The sequence below is a fragment of the Oryzias latipes genome, chromosome 17 (assembly GCF_053564925.1).
Source record: "Oryzias latipes strain Hd-rR chromosome 17, Olatipes_Hd-rR_3.1".
NCBI classification, from domain to species: domain Eukaryota; kingdom Metazoa; phylum Chordata; class Actinopteri; order Beloniformes; family Adrianichthyidae; genus Oryzias; species Oryzias latipes.
Window position 1 is genome coordinate 34,578,877 of NC_136253.1, and position 24,961 is coordinate 34,603,837.

The 24,961-nt window shown below is 42.8% G+C and overlaps 1 protein-coding gene across 7 annotated transcripts in view; it reads left to right on the top strand.

Annotated features, from left to right (window-relative positions):
* The window catches only part of LOC110016927 (uncharacterized), a 48,131-nt gene extending 33,476 nt beyond the window's left edge, over positions 1-14,655 (top strand). For 4 of the 7 annotated variants that reach the window (XR_013650566.1, XR_013650567.1, XR_013650569.1 and 1 more), the window contains 2 exons: positions 11,655-11,877; positions 12,684-14,655. Coding sequence is in view for 1 of the 7 variants with exons in the window: in XM_078934498.1 (XP_078790624.1) it covers positions 11,655-11,877; positions 12,684-12,708 (248 nt within the window). In the remaining 6 variants the exon portion in view is untranslated. The remainder of the gene's footprint in view (positions 1-11,654; positions 11,878-12,683) is intronic. The other 3 variants (XR_002292243.2, XR_013650568.1, XR_002292242.2) reach the window with 3 other exon arrangements.
* Positions 14,656-24,961: the final 10,306 nt, after the last annotated feature.

Consider the following 24,961-nt stretch of genomic DNA (forward strand, 5'->3'; position numbering starts at 1 on the left):
AACTTAGACGGCTGGTTTTCTGCTGCTCTGTTCAGTTTGCTGCACGTTCAGAATGATGGTCATGTTTTCACAGAGTTTTCCGTGCTTCAGGCCGCGTTTTTGTGTCTCGTTTCACAAACGCTTGACCCTCACATAGACTGGGAATGAAACCACTTGGAGTTTTGGGAGGCGATCCGTGGAATTAGGCTGACATCGCAGCTCTGACGCTCTGCTGGGTCACACTACTTACTGACTTTCACGGTTAATCGAAAAACCTGGAATATCAAAAACTTTTTCTGTTTCAGTGATCAGCTTTTTTTTGTTTTTTCAGAGGATGTTTGCACCTACAAATAATTGCTTCCCATTAGGAACATTTAGCTGATGACGATTAAGAGCCATTTGCATCAACTGTTGACCTTCAGTTGATGCGTCCACTCACTGGATGTTTATTCTCCATTTCAAAATAAAAGAGGTGATCTTGTCCGAGCCCATCAGTGTCAAGCGGTAATGAATTCGCAACGATGCTTGATTTAAATAAATGAATTGATTAGATGTCAAAGCTGAGTTCATGCATAAAAATTCAGGAATATGATTCACTGGATATCAGATTACATGTCAGGACTCCAGCGATGTGACAGGGAAACCCATCCAGGCGCACTTATTTTCTCATTAACAAACGTCGCAATGACTGTGTTAACAAACTCAATTTGCACTTTCACTGAACTCTGCACAACACAACCTGCTGTTACCATGGCAGCCATGGGAGGAATCCGCATCTGTGGCCACAAAAGGACAGGAAATAAAATATGATAAAATGTGCGTATATGTAAATGCCGGCAGACGTGAGAAGCAGTGGTGAGACGATGGATTTTTACAGAACAGAAAAGCGTTGAAGTGATGCTTTAAAAAGGGAAGAGAGAGAACATCAGCGATGCATTTAGCGAGGGAAATGAGCCAAACATATGGAGATAATTATTTCCTGCGGTCTTCCGGTCTGCCCGCTTTGCTGGTCTTCTGTGACCCTTCAGTGGCTGATCTTTGCTCTCCAGAGGCATCTGTTTGTTTGACAGCACAGCATGTGGTGAAGCCTTGTTTGCCTCCAACTGTCTTTTTCTTTCAGTGATCAGTTTTTAGTATTTAAGCTGCAGATCAGACGCTCCTGTTTCATTTCCATGCAGATTCTGCCCTTTACAATAAAACAAATGTGCATTTAGAGGTGCGTGAATTAAATGTATTCATTCATTTTTAAGTAACTCCAATTGTGGTAAATTGCAACTCTTGAAAGACAATGTACTCAACAAATTCAGAAGAGTGGATTTTTGGAGTGCTGATCAAATTTAAGCAATAAATGAGTTAATTTAACTCTTTGTTCAGTTGCATATTTGCAGATGCAAATATTATTTATTATACTATACTGAGAAAGACAAAAGGAGTTTCAAATCAACGTGTTTCTAAAATAAATCTGTCAGTGTCATTGTGAGAGTTTTAACTCTAAACTCGTCACTCAGGACTCCAAAATCTCCATTCAGTCATGATATAACAACCACTTCAATGGTTCGAACTAGATGTGCAACTAATAGTTTCTGTTTAAAATAAAAAAGTTTTTACAATGCGGCTCAAATATTGTGTTTTGCCTTCATTCAGCATAAACGTGTTGGATGATCTAAGTAGCAGTTTGGCAGATTCATTCATCAGTTTTCAGATATTATAGTGTTCATTTAATGAGAGCATCTCCATCCAATGGCAGTGGGTTAAAAAACAGGTCTAAACCCCACCAAAGCTCAGGTTCTTCATCACTAATGTAGTCCAAACATGTCATGCAGTCTAGAGAGGTGACGGATTGGAGGATGAGGGATTATGATGGTCTGCTCGTGGCGCGGCAGCACTGTGAATATCTGCACTGACGTGGGGTTGAAGGGTCATCCATCTTTCTGGGGAGACAGACAGACAAATGGGCTGACACTCTCTTGTGACTGGCTGTCATATATCTATCTCATCATTATGGAGCTGCTGGGGACCAGCTCCCCATCAGCCCGTGTCACGTTGGCGGCGTTTTCCCTCTTCGGCGGTGCACAGGATCAGGCGCACGGATATATGACGAGAGGCTCCCCCTCGTGTGACGGGAATGCCTAACCAGAAGCTCTGAAACGTTTGTTTGATTTAAAATAAAAACGGATTTGTACGCTTTTGTTTTCTGCAGAAATGATCGCATTTGACATGTGAATTAAGGGATTTCTCATCAGCAGATCAGACTCCCTTAAAATGTTGAAAATCTGATCTCAAACTGACAAAAAAGTTGGTTGATGATCCAGATGTTCTGTCCTAAAATGAAGAGATGTATATTTCTACTTTTTATATATTGTACTTTTCAAAAACTGAATCTTCAGAAAGTAAAGAGACCCTCATTTCAAGAAAATACTTTCTGTCTTGCAAGAAAAAATATCTTAAATTAAACTTCAAGTAAAGAAAATATGTCTTTGATTTTTTCTTCATTAAAATAAATAAATTTATTTTTAACATTTATTTATTTAAAAATAAATTTAAATAACTTGGTGGTGGAATGAGGAAGTACAGGAATGCGTCCAGAGGAAGAGGTTGGCTAAAAAGAAGTGGGATGTAGAAAGGACTGAGGAAGGTAGACAGGAGTACAAGGAAGCGCAGCGTAGAGTGAAGAGAGAGGTGGCAAAGGCCAAACAGAAGGCTTACGATGAGCTATATGACAGGTTAGACACAAAGGAAGGAGAGAAGGACTTGTACAGGCTAGCCAGACAGAGAGACAGAGATGGGAAGGACGTGCAACAGATAAGGGTGATTAAGGACAGAGATGGAAAGGTGCTAACAACCCAGGAGAGTGTACAGAAAAGATGGAAGGAGTATTTTGAGGAGCTGATGAACGAGGAAAATGACAGGGAAAGAAGGGAGGAAGATGTGGTTGTTGTGGAGCAGGAAGTAGCAGAGATTGGAAAGGATGAGGTTAGGAAGGCTCTGAAAAGGATGAAGAGCGGAAAGGCCGTTGGTCCTGATGACGTACCTGTGGAGGTATGGAAGTGCTTAGGAGAGACAGCAGTGGAATCTCTAACAAGGTTGTTCAATAGGATTTTAGAGAGTGAGAAGATGCCTGAGGAATGGAGGAGAAGCGTTCTGGTTCCGATCTTTAAGAACAAGGGTGACACGCAGAACTGCAGCAACTATAGAGGAATAAAGTTGATGAGCCACACAATGAAGCTGTGGGAAAGAGTAGTGGAAGCCAGGCTTAGGAAGAAGGTGGAGATCTGTGAGCAGCAGTATGGTTTCATGCCCCGTAAGAGCACCACTGATGCCATTTTTGCTTTGAGAATGTTGATGGAAAAGTACAGAGAAGGTCAGAAGGAGCTGCATTGTGTGTTCGTAGATTTAGAGAAGGCGTATGACAGGGTGCCGAGGGAGGAGCTGTGGTACTGTATGAGGTCTTCTGGAGGTGCAGAGAAGTATGTCAGAGTAGTTCAGGACATGTATGAGAGAAGTATGACGGTGGTGAGATGTGCTGTAGGTCAGACAGAGGAGTTCAAGGTGGAGGTGGGACTACACCAAGGATCAGCTTTGAGTCCTTTTTTGTTTGCTATGCTGATGGACAGGCTGACAGACGAGGTAAGACAGGAATCTCCCTGGACACTGATGTTTGCGGATGACATTGTAATTTGCAGTGAGAGTAGAGAGCAGGTGGAGGAACAGCTAGAGAGGTGGAGGTTTGCTCTGGAAAGAAGAGGCATGAAGGTCAGTCGTAGTAAGACAGAATACATGTGTCTGAACGAGAGGGATCAAGGTAGAAGCGTTAGGTTACAGGGGGCTGAGGTGAAGAAGGTGCAGGAGTTTAAGTACTTGGGGTCAACAGTTCAGTGTGATGGGGAGTGTGGAAAAGAGGTGAAGAGGCGAGTGCAGGCAGGTTGGAGCGGTTGGAGGAAAGTGTCAGGAGTGTTGTGTGACAGAAGAGTGCCAGCAAGACTCAAAGGAAAGGTGTACAAGACAGTGGTGAGACCAGCTCTGCTCTATGGGTTAGAGACGGTAGCAGTGAGACAGAGACAAGAGGCTGAGATGGAGGTAGCGGAGATGAAGATGTTGAGGTTCTCCTTAGGAGTGACCAGGTTAGACAGGATAAGGAACGAGTACATCAGAGGGACGGCTCATGTTGCCTGTGTTAGGGACAAAGTCAGAGAAGCCAGACTGAGATGGTTTGGACATGTTCAGAGGAGGGATAGTGGATATATTGGTAGAAGGATGTTGGAGATGGAGCTGCCTGGCAGGAGGGCAAGAGGACGGCCAAAGAGGAGATACATGGATGTCTTAACAGAGGACATGAAGTTGGCTAATGTTAGGGTAGAAGATGTCCATGATAGAGTGAGGTGGAAAAGGATGATTCGCTGTGGCGACCCCTGATGGGAAAAGCCGAAAGAGAAAGAAGATTTATTTAAAAATAAATTCTTGGCAGACCATCTTTAATACCCCATTGGCTGATTATTTTTGCTTATTTAAATGGATTATTATAAAATAAAATAATTTTTTACCTATTTTTGGGTGTCTTGTTTTTGCTCAGTAAGGATTTGAACAAAAGATGAACAAGTGGACAAAAAAAAACCTTACAAATTCAAAGACTTTATTAGGATAACCAAAACACTGAGGCAACTTTTGCACCTTAACTTCTTAAATAATGTTTTTTTTGGTAGCTGTTACACATCAAAACAAGGTATAAAATAGGAAAATAATACTCATTTGAAGAAGAAAATCACTAGAACGTAGTACAATTATCTGCTCATGCAACAAATATTTTTTACTCAACAAAAAACTTTTAAAAAAATCAAAATGTAGAAATTAGGATTTCCAGAAATTTAGCCAGAAAAGCTATTAAATAGGAATAGAATTTTCTGCAGCCCTAAAAAAATTCATTTTTTGCCATTTATAGACAAATGTTTTGTGTGCTTTGAGTTTTTCTGTACCTAATTGTAGTTCTTTTTGATGAATGGGAATGACTTATTTTACAACAAAATAGTGGATACAGAATTAGGCAAACTGAAACTACGGTTCAACATAAATAAACTCTGACTCACAAAATTCAGGATCTTTGGTAATTGCCATATTCCTGCCTTTTCTGAGTAAAAAGTTTCTATCGATGATGATGTGAGGGAAAGAGTGACTGACATCGAGTCAAGATAAGCCACGAATAAAGCACGTCAGAGCCAAACTAGCTAAAATCACAGCAGTGTTGGGAAAAAAACACGTCATCCACTCACAAAGCACGTCTACTAATATATTCATCGTTAATACTACCATATCTACAGTACAGTGTAGTACAGTTGGGGGAAATACTTATAAAACACATCTACAGTCTTCTCCCAGAAAAAGCTGTTTAAATGGTTTATGGTGTGGATTATGGCAAACGTACAAATGATGTATAAAATTACAGTGAAATTTGAGTTTTTCTAATGTCAAGACATGAAGCAAAATGATTTTAATGATAGTTTTTTTACTGAGACGAAGCATTCTGGACTGTGTTGATTCTAAGAAAAGCTGGGAAAGGTGGAGAGCAAAGAGAAGGACTTCCAACCCGCTAAAATATATTAATGTATTAAAACCAGATTTGAAATCTCTGCAAGCATTAAATAGTTTGCAGTGTAACAATAGCGGCACAAAAAAGCCCTTCAGACTTTAGTTGTTTCCTAAAATCAATAGAAACAGGAAGCTCAGAACAGACGGGGGCTGTGAGGGTAAATCTAACCCATCGCCCCGTCGCTGGGCACATCCCGGCGCCACGATCTGCTTTGTTTCTAGCTGGCTGCTCGCTGTAATCACCAGGCGTGGAGAAATCTCATTATCCCAGGTCCTGATCCCGGCATCACAGGCTGCATAGTAACCATCACTAGCTGCATGTTCACCGCGGAGTAATTGGTGGTGAACTGTTGGGTTCCTGAACTTTCTTTTTGGTTTTTTTCTTTGTGGCGTGGACGTTTACCGCTCCGGTAAAACTAAAGTTCCATCCCCTCCTTGTGTTTGTTACACAGACTGTGCAGCCTCTGCTGTTGAAGCTGGTTTTATTGCCGCGGATAAATCCTCTGCTGTCAAATAGGCTTCTCTTTACCGTCATCTGCCAATAAAATTCATTAAGTTAAGCAATCCCGTAACTATGTTTTCCTATGAAGTGACAGGCTTTGCAGGATCTAGTTAAATTCTATCCGACCTGTGGGTTTTACAGGTTTTGTGTGCGTGCCATAGTGTTCGGTGTGTGTTTGTGCGTCTGAGATGCACACAGTGTTGCCCCTTGAGGTTAGACCGCAATAAAGAAGGATGAAGGCGCCCCAGAAAGCTCCAGGAGGTTTTTCAGACACCGCCTCACTGGAAATCAATTCTCTCAGTGCAGTTAGTCCCCGTGTATGCCGGCTTTAAGTCAGAGCGATGGCAGGAGGCAGGAAGGAACAGGGAGAAATCAGGGAAACGACGCGGTTGAAGGAGATTTTGGTGAAGGCTCTCTCTGGTCCGCCGATTCGGTGGGTTTCGTCACTTTGAGCCGAAGGCCACAGGAAGCCAAGAAGGCTGCAGCTTGATGGTATTTGTTCTCTAAAATGCCCGTCGGCTGAGGCCGAACAGCACAAACATTGCTGCTGGTTTAATAGCAGACTCGCACACAGGTGAGCCGACTCCCTGAGTCGGAGCCAAACAAAAGGTAAGAAGAAAATAAGAGATCTGATTTAATCTGGGAGCGCCGCCGCCCGGCTGCTTGTTGAGGTCAAGAGGGCCAAAGGCCAACCGTCATATCTGCAGTGTGGAGGTGGAGCCGTGAAGTCTCACTAGAGGAACATTTGAAGGCTGCACGCCGTCGTCTTCTATTGTTCTTTGTTGGGAATGTGTCAGAGGTGTCAACTGGTAGCAGAATAAACAATAATTGTGTCTGCGGCGTCACTGTCACGAAGCTCTCACACCTCACGTCAAGTGGTGGAACACAATGAAGATGTGGGTGATCGTCCAAGAGCAGAAATCTGCTGTGGGGGTGTCATTTCACGGAAAGTGTTAAAAAAACAACACACACACGCACACACACAACAATGCGGGCAGGCTTTTGTCTTCATCCTTACCGATGCGCCGTACTCCCTAAGAGAAAAAGGTGAGGGGTTTGGCTCCGTGACACCGGCGTGCCGATGAACCGGGACCTGTCCTGAGAACGCCGGACGAGGTCCAGAGCTGAACCTTTACCGCTCCGAAACATTCATTGTGTTGCTTTTGCTTCTTTTACCCAAACCAAACAGGCAGTGTGATTGTTTTTAGGTGCGTTTTGGAGGCAAATCTTTGGTCCTTTTTGTTTTCATGAGTGTTTTACTTGTTTCTGTCTTTTTTGGTGATTTTGTTACGTTGAACAATTTGGTACCAGTACCAGTCTGCGGCCAACTAAAAACATACTCTATTTCTGTTTTTGCTTAATTTCTGATTCTGACGCAATTTTTTATTTTGGCTTCCTTCTAAAGCATCCGTCTATAACTTTCTCCTGACGCGTGTCAAGACGCTCCCCTTGGTCACGTGTCTTTAATACATTTGCTGCTTTCCTAAAGCGAGTGCTCCAACCTCAACCAAGTTAATTAAAAATAAACTAACATCTTTGGAAAGTTTCTATTGTCAGAATAGAGCCAGTGAGAACACAAGAAGAGCCTTCAGCTTCAAATAAAAAGAAATCTGAATTAAAGTTGTTCCCACACACCGAGCTCTGCACAGCCACCAACTCTCTGATGTTACAAAGATGCTGCTCATAAAGTTGCATTCACTGTGGATTTACATTTGTGTTGGTGCACTATAATTGTTATTATGAGAAAAATCTAATTTTATGATGATATCATTTTATTTTGAAGTATTTAATCGATATAAGGGGCTAAAAAAGAGCTTGAAGTTAATGTCCGGTTGTGAGCCTCTACATAAAATCTTAATTAGACAGCCACTTTAAAGAAACTGCACCGCAGAAAATACTCCTCTGTGTTTAAAAAAATCCAGGATGATTTAGGATTTAGTTAAGACCAAATGGGATTCATCTTTTTATCTTAAAATATAATCTGGGGCAGAATTGAGTTATCATTGTTATATTAGTATTTTATGAAAAAGAACCTGTCATGTTTCCTTTATTACCGTTTTACAACTTAAAGAAAACAACGTTGTTTCACTGAAACTGCTTCAAAACACATTTTCACACTGACTTTTTAATTAGAAAAGTAGCATTTTGATTTGAAAATTAGAATTTCCAGAAACTGGAAAGTTAAAAAAAAGAAAATGTAACGGCCATTACGGCTCGGTCCCAACCAGTCCTTGATAATTCTGTCCGACATTAACCCGGCCTACAAAAGGTTTTGGACCACTGCTTCAAACAATATAATTAGTCTTTTCTTTTTGTGTTTTTAATATTGTTGTCTGTAAATATTTGGTCTTATAACCAATAAAAAACGATGATTTTATTCAAATGTTCCACAAATCGGTTCATCTCTTTTGAGGTCACTGGGTTGCTGGAGCCCATCCCATGGAGCGACGGCGTGGTTCACCCTGAATGTTTAGTTTGCAGGGCCAAAACACATTTAGACACGGGGGGCGCTTTTGGGGTCACCATTGAACCATTGGTGACCCCAAAAGCGACTAATGGAGGATTTGAACTGGGCCCTTGTTGCTGTGTGATGAGGGTGCTAACCACTACACCATTGTGCAGCTATTCAATGCTTCATACATGATTAAACACACACACAACCACCCTTCTATGTCATTTCTATCACCTAATTCTGTTTGTGGACTCCGATATTGCGTCCGTTCATCAAACAAAAGATGGTCGTATTTGTTGTCTTTTTAATTAAATTGCGTGGCGCTGCTTCGCCAGCATTTTTATGGTCCCTAATGGATGGATAAATGTCAGTGGTGGCATTATGACAAACCATAGTAATCAGATCTGCTGGCTTACCAAAGCATTTCCACCTGTGATGGCGATGCAGCTTTCATGACATTTTCAAGTGCATTGCCTTTTCAGGGCCCTCCGGAGAATACGGCTGTATTAACTCAATACTGAGAGGGGCCGGCTAATGTTTGGAGTGTCAAACATGTCTTTGTTTTGCGGTGGTCTGTAAGTATAGATCTGTGCCTCATGTTTTGGTATTGACAAGTGAAATACTATAGGAAAATGATGGAGAGAGTGTTGTGAGGAGAGCGAAGCAGCCAGGGATCGAAGCTTTTCCCTCGCACCACGCTGAGGTTTAGTCACAAGCCGAGCTGTTGCTTGTCATTTGGCCAAGGCCACTTAGAGCTCCTGAGTAAGAAATGATCCATGTCTCCATCTGAATAGAGGACCTCATGTTGGCAAGTCAATGCTTCGCCATTGAAATCGCAGACAAAAAAAACGTTCCTGCGATGCGAGAAAGCTTGACCTTCAGCAAACCCAAACACTTTCAGAGCTCTCTTAACAGCTCCGTCAATCTGCCGTCCAACTGTCTGCTCGAGTGTGTTTGTGTGAAAGCACTGGAAAATATGCGTTAGGTGTGACCAAGGCCGCCGCCGCCGCTACTGCACGCATCCAAACATGTCCTCGTCTCTGCTGATTCCTGTTTGACAAAAACTTTTCAACCGTCACCTTGGCTACCATTTTCTTCCGATTCATGAAGATGCAGCTTTTCACTTTATCGTTCAGTGCTAAATGTCCAACAGCTGGAGTGTTTGAAAACTTTGGCTCTGTGTTTTTTTATGGCATGTAAGTTATAAGACAAGATTGATACAGCAAAGAGGACAGACGATGAATAAACACGTCCGTCACTTGAGGCTGAAAGCAGCCCTTTGAAGGCCCACTTTGATAAATGTTTCCAACATGTTCTTGAGGCATAGATAAGGAAAATTCAGCTAAAAAAATGCATTCTGAGAATTCAAATCGTTGAAAACTTGCAGTTGTAAAAGTTGTTTTTTGTAACGTAGACAGGCCTTAAGCTCCCTGCTCCGCCCCTTTCTGATGCCTGGACTAGCAGACAAACGGATTCATGAACGTCTTTGTTCTCTGAGCTGGGATCTGGATGCTACGGAGCCCGTGTCCTGACATTAAGATATAAAAATATATCTTGTTCCCACAGATTAATATCTTGTTCCCACAGGTTATTATGTCGTTCGCACGAAATACTATTCCGTTCCCACAAGATACTATTCCGTTCCCACAAGATACTATTGCGTTCCCTCAAAATACTATTCCGTTCCCTCGAAATGATTAACTCGTGCGAACGCAATAATTATGTCGTTCGAACGCATTAATTAATCCGTTCGAACGCAGTAATTATTCACGTCATAAGTCATTCACGCGGATATGCTCTCTGTACGCCGGCAAAAGCTGCTTTCAGCGGTAACTTCCGTGTCTCTGTGACCCATATTCGTTCAAAAAAGGAACATGAAAAACAAAAATGATCACTTTATTACCGTCTCAATGAATATAACAAAAATATCAAAAGATTTATGATAACAAGGCTGCTTTGTCATACGATAGCTCCTGCTAGGCTACTACTAGCTCCGCCGCAGAGCTCTCTGTTTGATCATGTATGCCGGCATTTGGGCAACTGGCTGGTCTGTTGTCAGACAGCTGATATTGTAGTTTAGAGTCGAATAGGAATAATAATATTCAGGACTTGTCTTTTATTAACTTTAGCAGTCAGTTGCTTTACATTCCAAGGCTATTAGGCTACATGCTAACTGACTAGCCGATCATTTCCTGTTATTAATTTACGTCATAGAGTTACAGCAGATACCTTCACATTTCTCTCTGTGTGTGTCTCATTACATTGCATTGAAGACACGGAGGATGTTTAGAGAACAGATTTATTTATTTTAAAAAGCACAAAAGCATCCATCGTATTCACGTTCATTCACATGATGATGATCTGGGGTACGCCCTCAGTCATCTTGCTGCAAAAGCCGCTTCCTGCCGCTACTTCCGTGTCTCTGTGAGCATTCAATAGGGGTAAAGATAAAAGTAAGAATGGTCGATCTGTTATTTTCTCGATGACAATCTGAAAAATATCATATTAAGCTGGATGCTTCGCCTAAAGCACTTACCTTTAGCTTGTAGCATAACAACAATAGCACTACGTCACGTTTCCCAGAATACTTTGCTGCCAATCATTGGTCTTGTTGTTAGACCTTGGTCACAGGGACACGGTGATTGGCCAGTGATTGACAGCAAAGCACGCTGGGAAACGTGACGAACGGAATAGTATTTTGAGGGAACGCAATAGTATCTTGTGGGAACGGAATAGTATCTTGTGGGAACGGAATAGTATTTCGTGCGAACGACATAATAACCTGTGGGAACAAGATATATTTTTATATCTTAATGTCAGGACACGCGCTCCGTAGGATGCGAACAGTACGGCTGGATATCTCTGATATCCAAGCCTGTCCAGAAGAAGAATCTCTAAGCTTAGGTTTGCTTAAACGAATGAAAAAGAGAAAAGAATATTTCTTTTCTTTTTCTTTTTTTACAGAAATGTACAAAAAATACCTTTAAAAATAAAACGGATGAAAACACCCAACAATTTGTGGTGATTCAAATTTCCGGAGGGGAACTCCATCTGGTCAGGAGCTGAAAGCGTTGGTGTGTGGACGTTTGTGTGACCGGTGCATTTTTCCTGCTCTGAAACCGTTTTCTTTTTCTCCTGCAGAACAACAACAACAACAAGAAAAAAAGGAGACAAAAACCCGCCTGACCTGTGGTTCTCGTCTGGGGTTTGTTCCTGATTCGCTTGAGGCAAAGACTTGCAGAAAAGCCTCGGGCAGAGCAGAGCCGTCCCACGCTGTCAGAGGCGGGAGACATGCCGGCGTCTGTCCGCAGAATGGCGGGAAATTCCCCCACCACTCTCTGCTGCAAGAAATAAAACACAACAGGTGATTATTCCACTGAATGACTCTCTGATTCTGTTCATTTCTATAAATCTGTGCTGGAAAACCCGGTTGTAAAACTGCCTTCGGTGGAAAATGAGGTTCTAAAACCCCCTAATGGGGAGGCTGCTGTAGGGGGGGGGCTTGTGATTACGCGTGAAGCTGAAGCTGGCTGAGAGAAAAGCCGGCGTGACCTGCCACGGCCTGCTGACAGTCCGCCCCCACGAACACAGGTAGCCACAAATGAGCTCATTTAAAGGGAGACTGTTGTCGGTGCGGGGCTAAAAGTCAGAGCGGCGGCGCCGACAGGTGTCAGAGAACCAAACAGCATCTTCACTGCCGCACTCATTTCACACCCACACTTTTCCTCAGGTGCTCTGCTTATTGAGCCGCAAATGTAACACTTAGGATGTTTTGTGTGAAGTCCTGCTCAAAAACAAAGGCATAAAAAAAAACAGTCATTTTCAGAGAGAGGCTGGTGAAACTTAACACTTCTGTCATTTTCCTTCAGGACTTTCAGGCTTAAAGACAGAAATTCACATAAAAAAAGATGTTTTTTTATTTGATTGAAACAGATCTATCTTTGGATCTCGGCTCATTCTTGAGTTGAATTGTTTTCTGTTTTTTTTTAACATTTTGAGGATTTTTGTCTCTTGCTCATAGACTTAGTCAGAACTGGGCTCTGTCTTTGTAGGTGTAGTGGTCTCTTGTCTTGCTTTTGTTTTTTTAGATTGGATTATGTTTTTATGTAAAGCACTTTGGAAAAGTGCTAAACAAATCATATTTGGTTCATTAGATTTTCTTTCTTACAGGTGGATACGGGCCGTCTGCGGATGAAAAGACGAAATATCAAAGCACAACAAAGGAACATTCCAACCTTCATGATGTCCACAGAAGTGGAACGATCCTCAAGAACCTGCACCCCCACTGAAGCCCCAATCCAAATCTCCCACTCCCATCCTCTTCTGATCTATTCTCAAAGCGTTCCCGTTGGTCTTTTAATGACGACGATACAGTTTTTAGCCAAAATCCCCAAAAACCTGAACTGTTTTCTAGGACTTAGTTTCTGCAGAGCGGCAGGAGTCACCTTTGAGTCGTGGGCGGGACCGTTGGTGCGGAGCAACCCTGTCTCCATTCTCCTCCCCGTTGCTGAGAGCTCTCTGTTTACACTCCCCACCGCACACGGATCCATTTATCTGCGTTAGAATGGGGGCGGAGTTTGTGGCATATTTTCAACGTCGTGAATCTTTTATAAAAAAATCATTTTTTAATCTTTATGCATTTTTTCATTCCTGAACTTTTCCTGCTTAACTGCAGATTTTCAGTTTCCCTCAAATCCAAAGAACCTAAAATAAAGTAGAGGATTCTTGTCCTGGGAGCTTCTTCTGATAAAAAACATTCCTTTATTTGAACACTTTTGTTAATATTAACTTCAAAATGAGTTTTTTAAAAATTATTATTCATGTATTTTTTTCACCCTTTGATTTTTCTTCTTCTTTTTTTAAACATTTCATCACAGGTAAACATTTTATGAATGCACATTTAATGAATGTTTCTTTTGGATACATGTGTTTTCCAAATACTTCAAATGGACGTGAGTTTGTCTATTAATTTATTTTTTCTCCCAAACAGCATCAAGTGGAATTTTCTCTGGATCTGTTTGGAGAAGGGAGGCAGAGAACAAACTGCAAATACTGAAAATATATCAAAGTTGGTTGTTGGATCGCCGTTTATGATCAGTGGAACAAATTCTCATCCTGGGTGTTTTACTGCTGTTGTTCTTCTTGTTTGTCAGTGTGAGCATCGCACGTCTGCATCATGCTGGCGGTAAATTATGGGATGGGTCTGAACTGCACGGAGCGTTGTGACGTCTTCATACCTGTCTGCTCTCCAGAAAACAACAACAACCACCACCGACAATCAAGCGACGAGTCTAATTAGAGCCGCAAAGTGCAAACAATGGCGCCAAGAGGCTCCTGGTATTCAGCCAGCTGATTCCTCCAGCTGTCTGTCATCTCTGCTGCCATGACGACACATCAGAACGCAGAGCGGACATCTGAGAGACGAAGACGTGTCCTGAACGTTCCAGCGGGCAAAGGTGACGACCAATTAAATGTTTGGAAATGACTGGAAGTTTCTGCCTCAACGTGACCAACAGTGACCCCCCCCCCGTGAGATTTCTGAATCTGAATCTCTGACCGTCACAAACATCAGAGGAACATTTTCCTGCAAAACAAAGAGAACTTTTCCTCTTAGCTGTTTTGTTTTTGTCCACATTACAAGTGTTGGATCGCACATCTTTGTGTGTGTTTCTGTGTGTGTTCATGTGTGTGTGTGTGCGCTCCAGCTCCCCTGCTGACAGCGTGTGGGTGAAACATGGCAGTTGTGCATATTGTCTGTTATGTCACACAGACACACACTATCGCACATATTCGCCTTGCACTGTCAATGCCCGGCTATCTTGTGTGAACAGGTCGCCAGCGCCGCCGCAGCGCTGTGTCATGCTCGGTCGCCTTGGAGACGCCTCCAGATCATCATTTAGCACGGACGGGGTGAAGAGGGTTCCTGCGCGTGTCCCGCTCGGGTTTTGGTTAAATGAGAGCGCGGCTTTGGAGTGTAAATTGGAGGTTATCCGGTGGACGTTCTCTTAACTCTTCTCTTGGCTCTAACAATGTGTGAATTTGCTTTTTTGTGAGAACTTTTCCTCCTCATTAGTTGGTGAGTCTGTGTTCAGGATGCAATTGAAGACCATTCATTGTCAAGCACCAACATTAAAAGACAAAATAGGGAAAATCTTTGCTGTGTACATTATTTAAAGACTGATGAAAATGGCGTTTTTGGTGATTTGAACATGTTTCTCTTATAATGGAGGACATATAAACAAACGTAACATTTCATTTCTTTATCTAAATCATTGTGAATCAGTAGCAGACGAAAGAAATGCAGTCTGAAAAAGGTCGTATTTGCTGGGTGGGGCCTCAAGCGTTTTGAAACTCTACGGCTGGAAAGCCCTCGTATTGCTCGCCATTTTTGTTGCACCGCTAATGTTAGGCTGGGGGGTTGTGAGGGGCGGTAAGCTAGCGGGAGAGAACATAAACAAAGGGATGACGGGAAGACGACGACCTACTCCACGCCAACAGCCCCGCCCACAACTTAAAGCTGAATTTTTAATGAACTCCTGCCGCTCTGCAGAAACTATGTCCTGGAAAACGACGCAGATTTATTTTGGCTAAAAATTGCATCTTTATAATAAAAAGACCCCTGGCAACACTTTGAAAATAGAAGTTATTTTTCTTTGTTTTTACCCAAAATGAAGTTATCCAAGAAATTATCCAAGGGGCACATGAAGTTTTCTCTCTTTCTTTTTTTTTCATTTTCATTCTTCAGATTTTCTGTTGATTTGTGGAAATGAAAAGATATAAAAAAAATTAAAATAGAAAAATATAATTTCAGAATTGTTAAAAAAAGTTTTGTCAAAACTTAAAACAGGGAAAACTGTCACTTTTAGGGTTACCAGTGTACATAAACGTTTTTTGGGTGATATGGGGGGACTTCTGGTTCCGGTAGTGTCTGCAACTGGGTCCACTTGAATTTTTCAGGCTGTTGGCAGCAGAAAAAAACAGCATATGGGGGGAAGAGGGAGGGGGGGTATGTGGTGACTAAGATAGATATTCTTTATTGATCCCACATTGGGGAAATTCAATTTAAAATTAAATAAATAAAGTAAAAACACAGAATATACAGATGAGCTATGGATGTATAAAAACAGGTTTGTACATGCATATTTAAATTGTGGCATTGTACAATCTCACAGCTGTTGGGATGAATGACCTGCGGAACCGTTCCTTCCTGCATGGGGGGTGTATCAGTCTTCCACTGAAGGAGCTGTTCAGAGCCTCCACTGTCTGATGTAGTGGGTGAGAGGTGTAGTCCATGATGGATGTTAGCTTGGCCAACATCCTCCTTTCACCCACTTCCTCCACAGAGTCCAGTGGGCAGCCCTGGACAGAACTGGCCCTCGTGACCAGCTTGTTCAGTCTCTTCCTGTCCCGGTCTGTGCTGCCTGCTCCCCCACAGGCCACGGCGTGGTGGATAACAGAGGCCACCACAGAGTCATAGAAGGTCCTTAGGAGAGGCCTGCACACTCCAAAGGACCTCAGTCTCCTCAGAAGGTGGAGGCCACTTTGGCCCTTCTTATACAGGGCATCGGTGTTTTGGTGTCAAGTTTCTTGTTGAGGTGAACACCCAGGTACTTAGAACTGTCCACTACCTCAATGTCCGAGCCCTGGATGCTCACCGGTGTGTATTGTGGTGTTCTCCTCCGGAAATCAATCACCATCTCCTTTGTTTTACTGGTGTTCAAGCACAGGTGATTACGCTCACACCAGTCCACAAAGTCCTTGATGACTGACCTGTACTCCAGCTCGTTCCCCCCCGACACACAGCCGACAATGGCCGAGTCGTCAGAGAACTTCTGGAGGTGACAACTGCCAGTGTTGTATGTAAAGTCCGAGGTATAGAGGGTGAAGAGGAACGGTGAGAGCACCGTCCCCTGAGGAGCACCAGTGCTGGAGACCACCACCTCCAACACACAGTTGTGTAGCCTCACATACTGTGGTCTGTTGGTGAGATAGTCGGTCGTCCATGCGGTCAGTCGTACGTCCACTCCAGCCCCTTCCAGCTTCTCTCTCAGCAGAGCTGGCCAGATGGTGTTGAAGGCGCTGGAGAAGTCAAAGAACGTGACCCTCACAGCGGTTCCAGATTAAGACAGAGAGCTTCCGCTTTCAGCCGGTTCCTTACTCCAGAAAAAAACAAAAATATTTAGTGGACAAACATCAGACAAATATGACTAAAACGTGAATTTACCTGAAGGTTTTTGGGGGGGTTGAAATGGGAGGGCAGCTTAGGAAAGGTGGCACTGACCCCGCCTCCCTGTCTTCATACTGGGCATCTTTTGACGGAGCGACTGGAAACAGGAGTTGACCTTAAAAGTGTGATGGATGAGTGCGCTGCATGCAGAATGCTGAAGCCCCTGTTGGCTTGATGCTTAAGGTCAGAAAGCAATGACAGAGATGGGAATGGGGGGGGGGGGGGGGGGGTCATGTCTCTGCGACTTGACCCCCCAGTGCCTCATCACAACTGTGTCTCCGCCCCCGCGTGCGTCTGTGCAGTCGGACTTGTCACTGCGAATTAGGCGGCCTCACGCAGCAGTAATTGCTTTCTGGGGGAAGGTTTTCAGGCTGACATCAGGAAGAGGGTGTCTTCCTCCTCCTGTTAATTAAGTCCACGGTCAGAGTCAAAGAACGCCGCCGTGTTGTTCCACCCAAGAACAATGGCATTAAGGAGGACCGCCACTTAAAAAGTTTTCGCTTCACTTTGTCAGGTCATTGAGAAGCTGTCCAACCTGCCGGCGTGCCAGGCGAGGACGCGCACGTCTCATTACCAGAGAAGATGAGGGGATAATGGGCCGGATAAACCGACGCCGCTGCACCTGGTGACGTGGCGGCGGCGTGAAAAAAACGGCAAGCCGCTGGGCTGTTGGGCACACGGCAGCCGGCAGGTGTTTAAACTTTTATCCCGCTGATGAATTTTTGATGCCGCACGCCTCTAAATTGTTGGCAAAGGAAAGGAAAAAGGGATTTGTGCACTAATATCTTTGCACATATTCAGTCGTTACGAATTCATTATGGGCAGCAAGTTCAAAGATGTTGACTCACTAAATAGTATTCTGATGCAGAAAAGGATTTACTGGAGGCGGTTTTGCAAATAGATTAGTGAATATGCATCAGGAAATGTGTGACTTTCGCATTTAAAAACAAGAGTTGTGTGTTTGTGTGTCTCTGTGAGGAGATGCGTCCATGGAAGCTACGCTTCCTCATTTCTGATTGAAGAAAACAAGGCTGTTTGAAATTTCTACATTCTAAACAAAGACCCGAGGAGGAACACCGCCTGATTCTGCTGCAGACTGTCGGGGAAAAGAAGAGAAAACGCTGACTTGTTGACTTTGATTTGATTTGATTTGATTTATTTCAAGCATTGTAGTCAAAGCAATAAAGAATTTACACATATTTTTCAAACTCATCACAGAAATGTTGAAATGCATAGATTACAAAGACAAAAGATAAAACAAAAAGTCACTTAAATCACATTTGCTTAATTAAATAAAGAGATAATTAACTAAAGTTAAGTAGAGTTTGATTTATTGCTTGAAAAGGAGCGGGAAGAAGCGAATTTATATAATCCCATTCCTACTGAGTTCATTGATTTGATCTGGTTCTGATCTGATAGATTCTCTTCAAGTAACAAAATCCAGTGTCTAGTAATGATTTATCTTCAGAAAACAGTCATTCATGATTTCAGTAAACAGTAACGGTATAACCATTTGTAATGTTCATTGATTATCATTAGAACACATGATCACATTAAACCAGTAATTATTGCTACACATTACAGATCAAATAAACAAAATCAATAGTTACTGATTGTAATTAAAACCTTTCAGTAATAATTAATGCACATTAGAAAGGAATACTCATTGGTTGTGATTAAAAGAGCTTTGATTATTTTACCACAAACAAGTTCACTCATGGATTTGGAATTATTCAATCACCTGTTGATCCTTGTCTTCATATCCTGAAATCAGAGTTTCTTTCTACATTTTCTTGAATATTTGATCATTTTTGAGCTCATTACTGAACCCGTTCCAGAGTTTAAACAAATGTTGGGTTGATTGATGACATTGATGAACGTTTTCTATTAAAACATTTCTACACTTTTTGGTCAAAAAGTCCAAACTAAACATTTTATTGACATTGTTTTGTAAAACAAAGCAGGTCCTAAGGTCCATTTGATTGTTTTTAACGGTGAGATTTGTTTGGTTTGGGGAGATGAGTAAAAATCAGAGTAAATGGGAGAATGTTGTGTTTGTTGACTTGGTTTCCAAGCACTCATTCGTTAAGCTGAACAGCCAATTACAGCCATCCTCCACAACCGATCGACTGAGAATATTGACGAGGTCTGACCGTGAGGGTATTGCTTTCCACCACGGGGGAGGCGAGGCAGGGAGATGTTCACACATCGGACGTTCCGGCGGAAAACCTGTCCGTCCGGGTTTGTCAACGACAGCTGGAAGCTGCAGACTTTCTCACCACTTTTGCATTTTTTTCTGTTTGTGGGTCAGAAGTCATTAGGTGTGCAAAATGTGGTGATATTGGACACACCAGTGACGCACCACTGCTGAAGAGTGCAACCTGAGGTGCAACTTTAAGGCTGGTCCTCAAGATCTACTTCTGCTTCCAGATCCCCCAGCAATTCTGTCTGCGTTTCACCTGGATCAGGTGCATTCAGTCAGTCAGAACCCGGGTCAGGTGATCAGCAGGAAGCGGTGCGTGTTCGATCATGAAGACCAGGGTGGGTAGCTCCTTCCCACGTCATCCGTCACCCCCCATGGGACGGCCATTTATGAGGGTTAGCAAACATGCTTCAATCGTACTAAACCACAAATCTCCTGCACTAAATCAACAAACCAGATGGAGCTAAGTTAGTTCACCCTGTAACCACCATGACATGGTGGCAACATCAACGCCATAGAGGCAATTTCACACCGACCACAACATCCGCAGAGTCCAATTTCACCCTATATACCCTATATATATAAAGTACGTATTTATATTCCTTTTAATGTTTTTATTGTGAAAAATTTGCTTTTTTGGTCATAAATAAAATGGAAACATAAAAGGACGATGGCCATTTTTTAAATTATAACTTTTGACAAAGGTTAGCGTTAATTTCTTTCCAAATTAGTCCCATAGGATCATCTCAATGCATCAAATGAAGTGGTAGGCATTGTAATACCAGTAAAAATGAAAAAGACTTAAGTTATCATACCGTTTATGGTTAATGTAAGTCAGAAGTGTGTAAATCTACCAAAAATTAAATCAGACCTAAATAAATGACCCTCACTGTCTTTAATAAAGCATAAGGCGCTCTTATGCTAGAATTTGTAAAAAATAAAAGCTGCCGTAAAATTCGGTGCGCCTTAATTCTGGTTGTGCTGACTGACGTCTAACCGATTTTCTGTGGTACACGGCGTGCAAAAATCATTAAAAATATTTGTTGAAAAAACTTTGAGTAGGTTTATTTTACAGAGTAGCATTTTATTTTTTTTCAGTGCATGGCTTAAAGAACCCCACGTTGCATATCACTCAAAAGTGTCCAATTACAACACACAGCCGTAATACAGCCTGTTTTTATCTTAAAGTGTTATTTTGCTAGTTTATATTTCATAAAAGACCTTAAAGTTTGACAGACGACAAGCCCTCAATGACAGACCCCCCCCTCCAGTAAAAATCAGCCATATTTGTTCTGCTCGTTTGTCCATTTTCAGAAGAAAGTGACACTACAACATCTGGTCCAAACTTCAGTGTTTTAGGAGTTAAAAACAGACTCCTTCTCTGTTCCCTCGGTGGAGGAGGTTTGGATCAAACTCTCCCTTCGGAATGAGAAAACTGCTCAGGTCTTAGACGCACATCTGCCGTAATCCCCTTGATAAGCTGAAAGACAGCGACAGCCGAAGGAGCAAAGGATGAGTGTTACAGGAGAGCTTTTTAAGATTCAGCGCTTTACTAGACTGAGGATCTCTGTCTGCTCTGGCTGGGCTTGTGTGCCGTGAATGACAATGGCTGCTAGAGAAACTCGGTTAGAGTCCGCAGGTAGACGTGAATTTTGTTGGCTATGATGTGAAATGCACGTTTTCAGAAATCGTCGCATCATCCTGCATCCAGTCATTTGATACAGAGAGCCCAAACTGTCAGCAGCTTGCTGCAGGGGAGGATTCATATGTATTCATACTCATCACACAGGATTTTTACATAAATGACTTTTTATTAAACCTGCATTTCTTGTGACTCACACCCTGGGGGGGTGGAGACAGGCTGTCTGCCCATTTTTTACTCACAAACCTGAACGGGATGTGAACCTGCACGAAATATCAAAAGGTTGCAGAGCGCTCAGTCAAGCCGTAGAACCAAACAGTTTCTTCACCGTCTTTTTTCTGTCATGCTGCTGACGAGAGGTCTTAGTAAACACCTACACAACACCTTGGGGCAGGTGAGGGGCAAGAAAGGATTTTTTCACTTTTTTCATACCCCAAATCGAGTTTCCCGTGACACGTACGCACTTCCTGCTGCAGCCTGTTAGAAATGAAGACATTAGCCAATCAGAGGCTAGTTTATGTGGACATCCTTCAGGCGCTTGCGCATTCTGTGCAGTTAGCGAGGAGCCAGTACTCGCGCCTTAGTAACGAGGACGCTGTAGGACACCATCACCTGTACGTCACACTTATCCTTTGACGATTATCCTTACACCGCACACACCACAACGGTACGTTCCATTTTCACAGCGTCCGTTGAGGTGGTCGTACGAGCCTCACACCTTCACTCCCCTTCAGAGGCAGCCGCACCTCTACAAATCCACACCTGTTCAGCTTTATATTACAAGCAAAAACAACAAAAAAAGGCTTTTTCTAAACACATTGTGTGAGAAAAACACAGACATTTACTTTAGACAGCTGATGTCAGTGATGTCGACGCAGATGAATCCAGATCCGGGTTCTGGTTCTGCTTAACTTCTAGACTGGAGAAAATAGTTGTTGTGCAGTTGTGGCTAAATTACATAAAAAAGGTAAAAAATATCAATTTTATCACCGATGGTGTTGAAGTCCTGGGACTACAGAACCGAAGTAACTAACATTTTTATTCAATTGAAGAGTTTCTATAATACTTTTTTAAATTGTTGCACTAAAATGGTCAATAAAATCCAAGTTTTTACTATTTTCTATACTACAAGAAATGAAGAATGTGCTTAAAATATGAAAATAGAAATATAAAAAACCTAAGATTTGATCTTTTACCGTCCAGTTTAACCCTGGAGAACCTATATAGCTGTAATATGACAATTTTTCTTTGTTCATTTCAGGTATAACAGCAGCCAAAAAAAATCTAAAAATGAGAAATAAATAAATAATGATGTTACAAAATAAATACCCAGCAGGGCAAATTTGAGCATGTGCTGGTTCTCCAGGGTTACACTTAAATGTCTTTTTTTTAAAACAGTTTTCTTGTAGTTTTCCCTCTTTTGTATCACTTCTTCTGACATTTAACAAATGTGGCTTTCTCTGTTCTGTTTTTATATTTCACGCAATTTCTTTTTCATATTTCCTTTCTGTCAGATTATCAAAGATGATTGTTAATGTTGCACACCCATGTTTATTTAATGTTTCTATTTCCATATCATAAAAACGCCCTCATAAGAAGACTGGACCTCTAATTTGTTTTTAATAAGCAATAAAGTCATTGAGAGCTAATTGCTTTAACATCAGAGGGAGTGCGAGAGAGCCGACGGTTGCAAAGAAGTGACAGACATTTCCTGCGTGTGCGCACGTGCGTGCGCATGTGTGTCAGAGTGCTGGGCGCGTGGGTGGCTGCGCTGGCAGTTGGAAAAAGCGTGCACACGTGCTGCTCTGTGAGTACACATCAGCGTTGTTGGCTGCGTCGCACTAAGTGGGATCCATTTCAGTATTGACTGTAAAGCGGGGTTTCGTGTAGCAAGTCTCATTTGCTGCCAGTCCATCCATGAAGCCGGGAGCAGACAGCAGACGTGGTGTGATGATAAACATGAATAATAAGCAGGTTTTTGTCTTGCCTGTTTGTTTGTTTGTGCACGGGCGGTGATGAGGGAGCCTCCGCAGTCACTGGTCTGTGGGCCTCCTCTGAAGGTGAGCAAGCCGCTCGCTTTTAAATCAAGATGCGTACGGCGTTGAACCGGCAGGAGACTCACTGCTGATGTGCTTTTAGGCAGCCCACCTGCAGGAGCCAAACCGTCACCCGTCCCAACCCTGCAAACGCCTTCACAATTTCCAGTTTATGAACAAATCATTCACCGCTACTCAGTATCATCATTAAATACGGCTCGAATATCACATAAAGAAGGCAATTTCATTAGATTTATTTGACTAACGCTTCTGATTTTTAACGAGCACGTCATTTCTCATGTCTGCCAGTTAATAAGTCAACAATCTCCGCCAAGTGCGAGCAGTTAAAGGCGCTTTCCGCTGCAACTGTAATGTAAGTCAACAGTTTATCCCTTTATCTGCTGCAGTTAGTCCAATCTCCAGGCAACAGCGCTGAAGATTGCTCTGTTTTTATGATCTCCAAACCACTTTATGGAAGCCATTAGAACTTTAGTGGAAATCTCTCATTTAAACTTTCAAAGGGTTTTGTTTCCATGTCGAGGAAGGCAGAACATTCCCACACCACAGCAGAGAAATGCTGTTCCTGTTCGAGTCGCATTTTCTGTGCTTTCAGGTAAACATGGGAACACGCTCCCCCCGTTGTTTCATTTCCCTTTTTTTCTTCTAAGGAAGCCGTTCCTTTGCTGCCTCTTTATTTTGTTTTATGTGGTTCAGCAAATTGCCACTAGAGCTCACTCTTAAGCAAAATAAAGGAGACCCCGCTGCACCGTGCTACTTTTCCATATCTGCTTACACACATTCATGATTTCAGATCTGCTTTTCTATATTTGGACGCCTGTAATCGTATTCCAGCTCCTTTTTATAGATGCGGCTTTTGTTAGCCCGTGGTAGTGCTGCAGCGCTGCTCGTCCACTGGAATCCAATCCATCTGTCTATCCTGAACGGTTTGCTGTTGTTCATCCTTCAAAAACGAAATTCAAACACTGGAGTGAGATTTTTGGTGGAAAACTGTGTTTTTGGTGTTTTTGACACGATCCTGTAGCATTTTTTCTGATGCTGGAGCACATTTATAAAGAAAACTAAGCCCAAAATTGCATTTCTTTATTCAAATAGGTAAGAAGCAGACAAAAAAATGCTGTTTGAAAAAGATGGTATTTGCTATGTAGAAAGTACACTGGGCGGGGCCACAAGCTCCCTGCTCCGCCCCTTTCTGATCATCCACATGTAGACAAATATATCCTTGAACGTCTTTGTTTTTTTTTACTCGTCTGAACTGACATCAGGATCTAAACTGTAGCTACGATGTCGCTCTCATTTTTGTTGCACTGCTAATGTTAGGTTGGGGGTGTGAGGAGCTGTAAGCTAGTGGGGGGAGCGTGTACACAAGGGGATCATGGGAAATAATTACAGACCTCCATGATGACAACTCAGAGGTGAAATTCTAATGAACTCCTGCCGCTCTGCAGAAACTATGCCCCAGAACACGACGCAGGTTTTTGGTTTTGGGAACAGTTTTTCAATCGATGATCGGCGTGGGTCTTTAGCTTCTGTCCTTTTAGCATCAAATGTTTCCGACGTGCGCCTCGGAGATGTGGGAACGGATTCCTGAACGGTGCGAGAAGGCTCTGTCGTGCCAACGCTCAGCAGGCAGGCAGCAGTCACATGCTCGTCGCCTCGGTTTGTGCAGGCGTCTGTGAAGGCTGCTGCAGGTCTTTGTGGTGTTGGACAGTTGCAGACGGAAAAAACAAACCCGACTCGGCACTCCTGAGCCACGGCAAACCTCTCTGTCATGGAAGTAATGTGACAAGTGTTCAGTTTTGCTGTCTCAAAACCCGGCGAAACAATCCCTTGTTACAAGACAATGACAAGTTGGGGCAACAAAGGACAGGTAAATTGACAGGCCGGCGGATGGGGAATGAGTTGAAAGCGGTTTACAGAGTTAGAGAACACCCTTGGGAGGATGTGGGTGGTGGGTAGCTGGAAAGAAGAAGGGCGAGAGAAAGAGTTAGAGAGGAGTAATAATGAAGAATGAGAGCGAGTAGGAGTGAGCTGTCAGAGCAGGAGGAAAGTGATCAAGTGTGTGCGGCAGGCTGGGGGATGAAGGGACCGGGTTGGTGTGGAAAAAGGTGAGAAGTGACTGTTTTAATAACTGCAACTCACCACGGGTCAGCTGAGATGAGATCTCCCCAAACGCAGAGGGGCCTCAATAAAAGCCTTTCACATCACATCGACGAAGTCATCAGCAGGAGCTGCTGAGGCTGTGACACACACATGAAAGAACACGGAGATCAACTCACCGCAATATGTGCCGGCGTCACGGCCATCAAGAAGAGCAGAGAG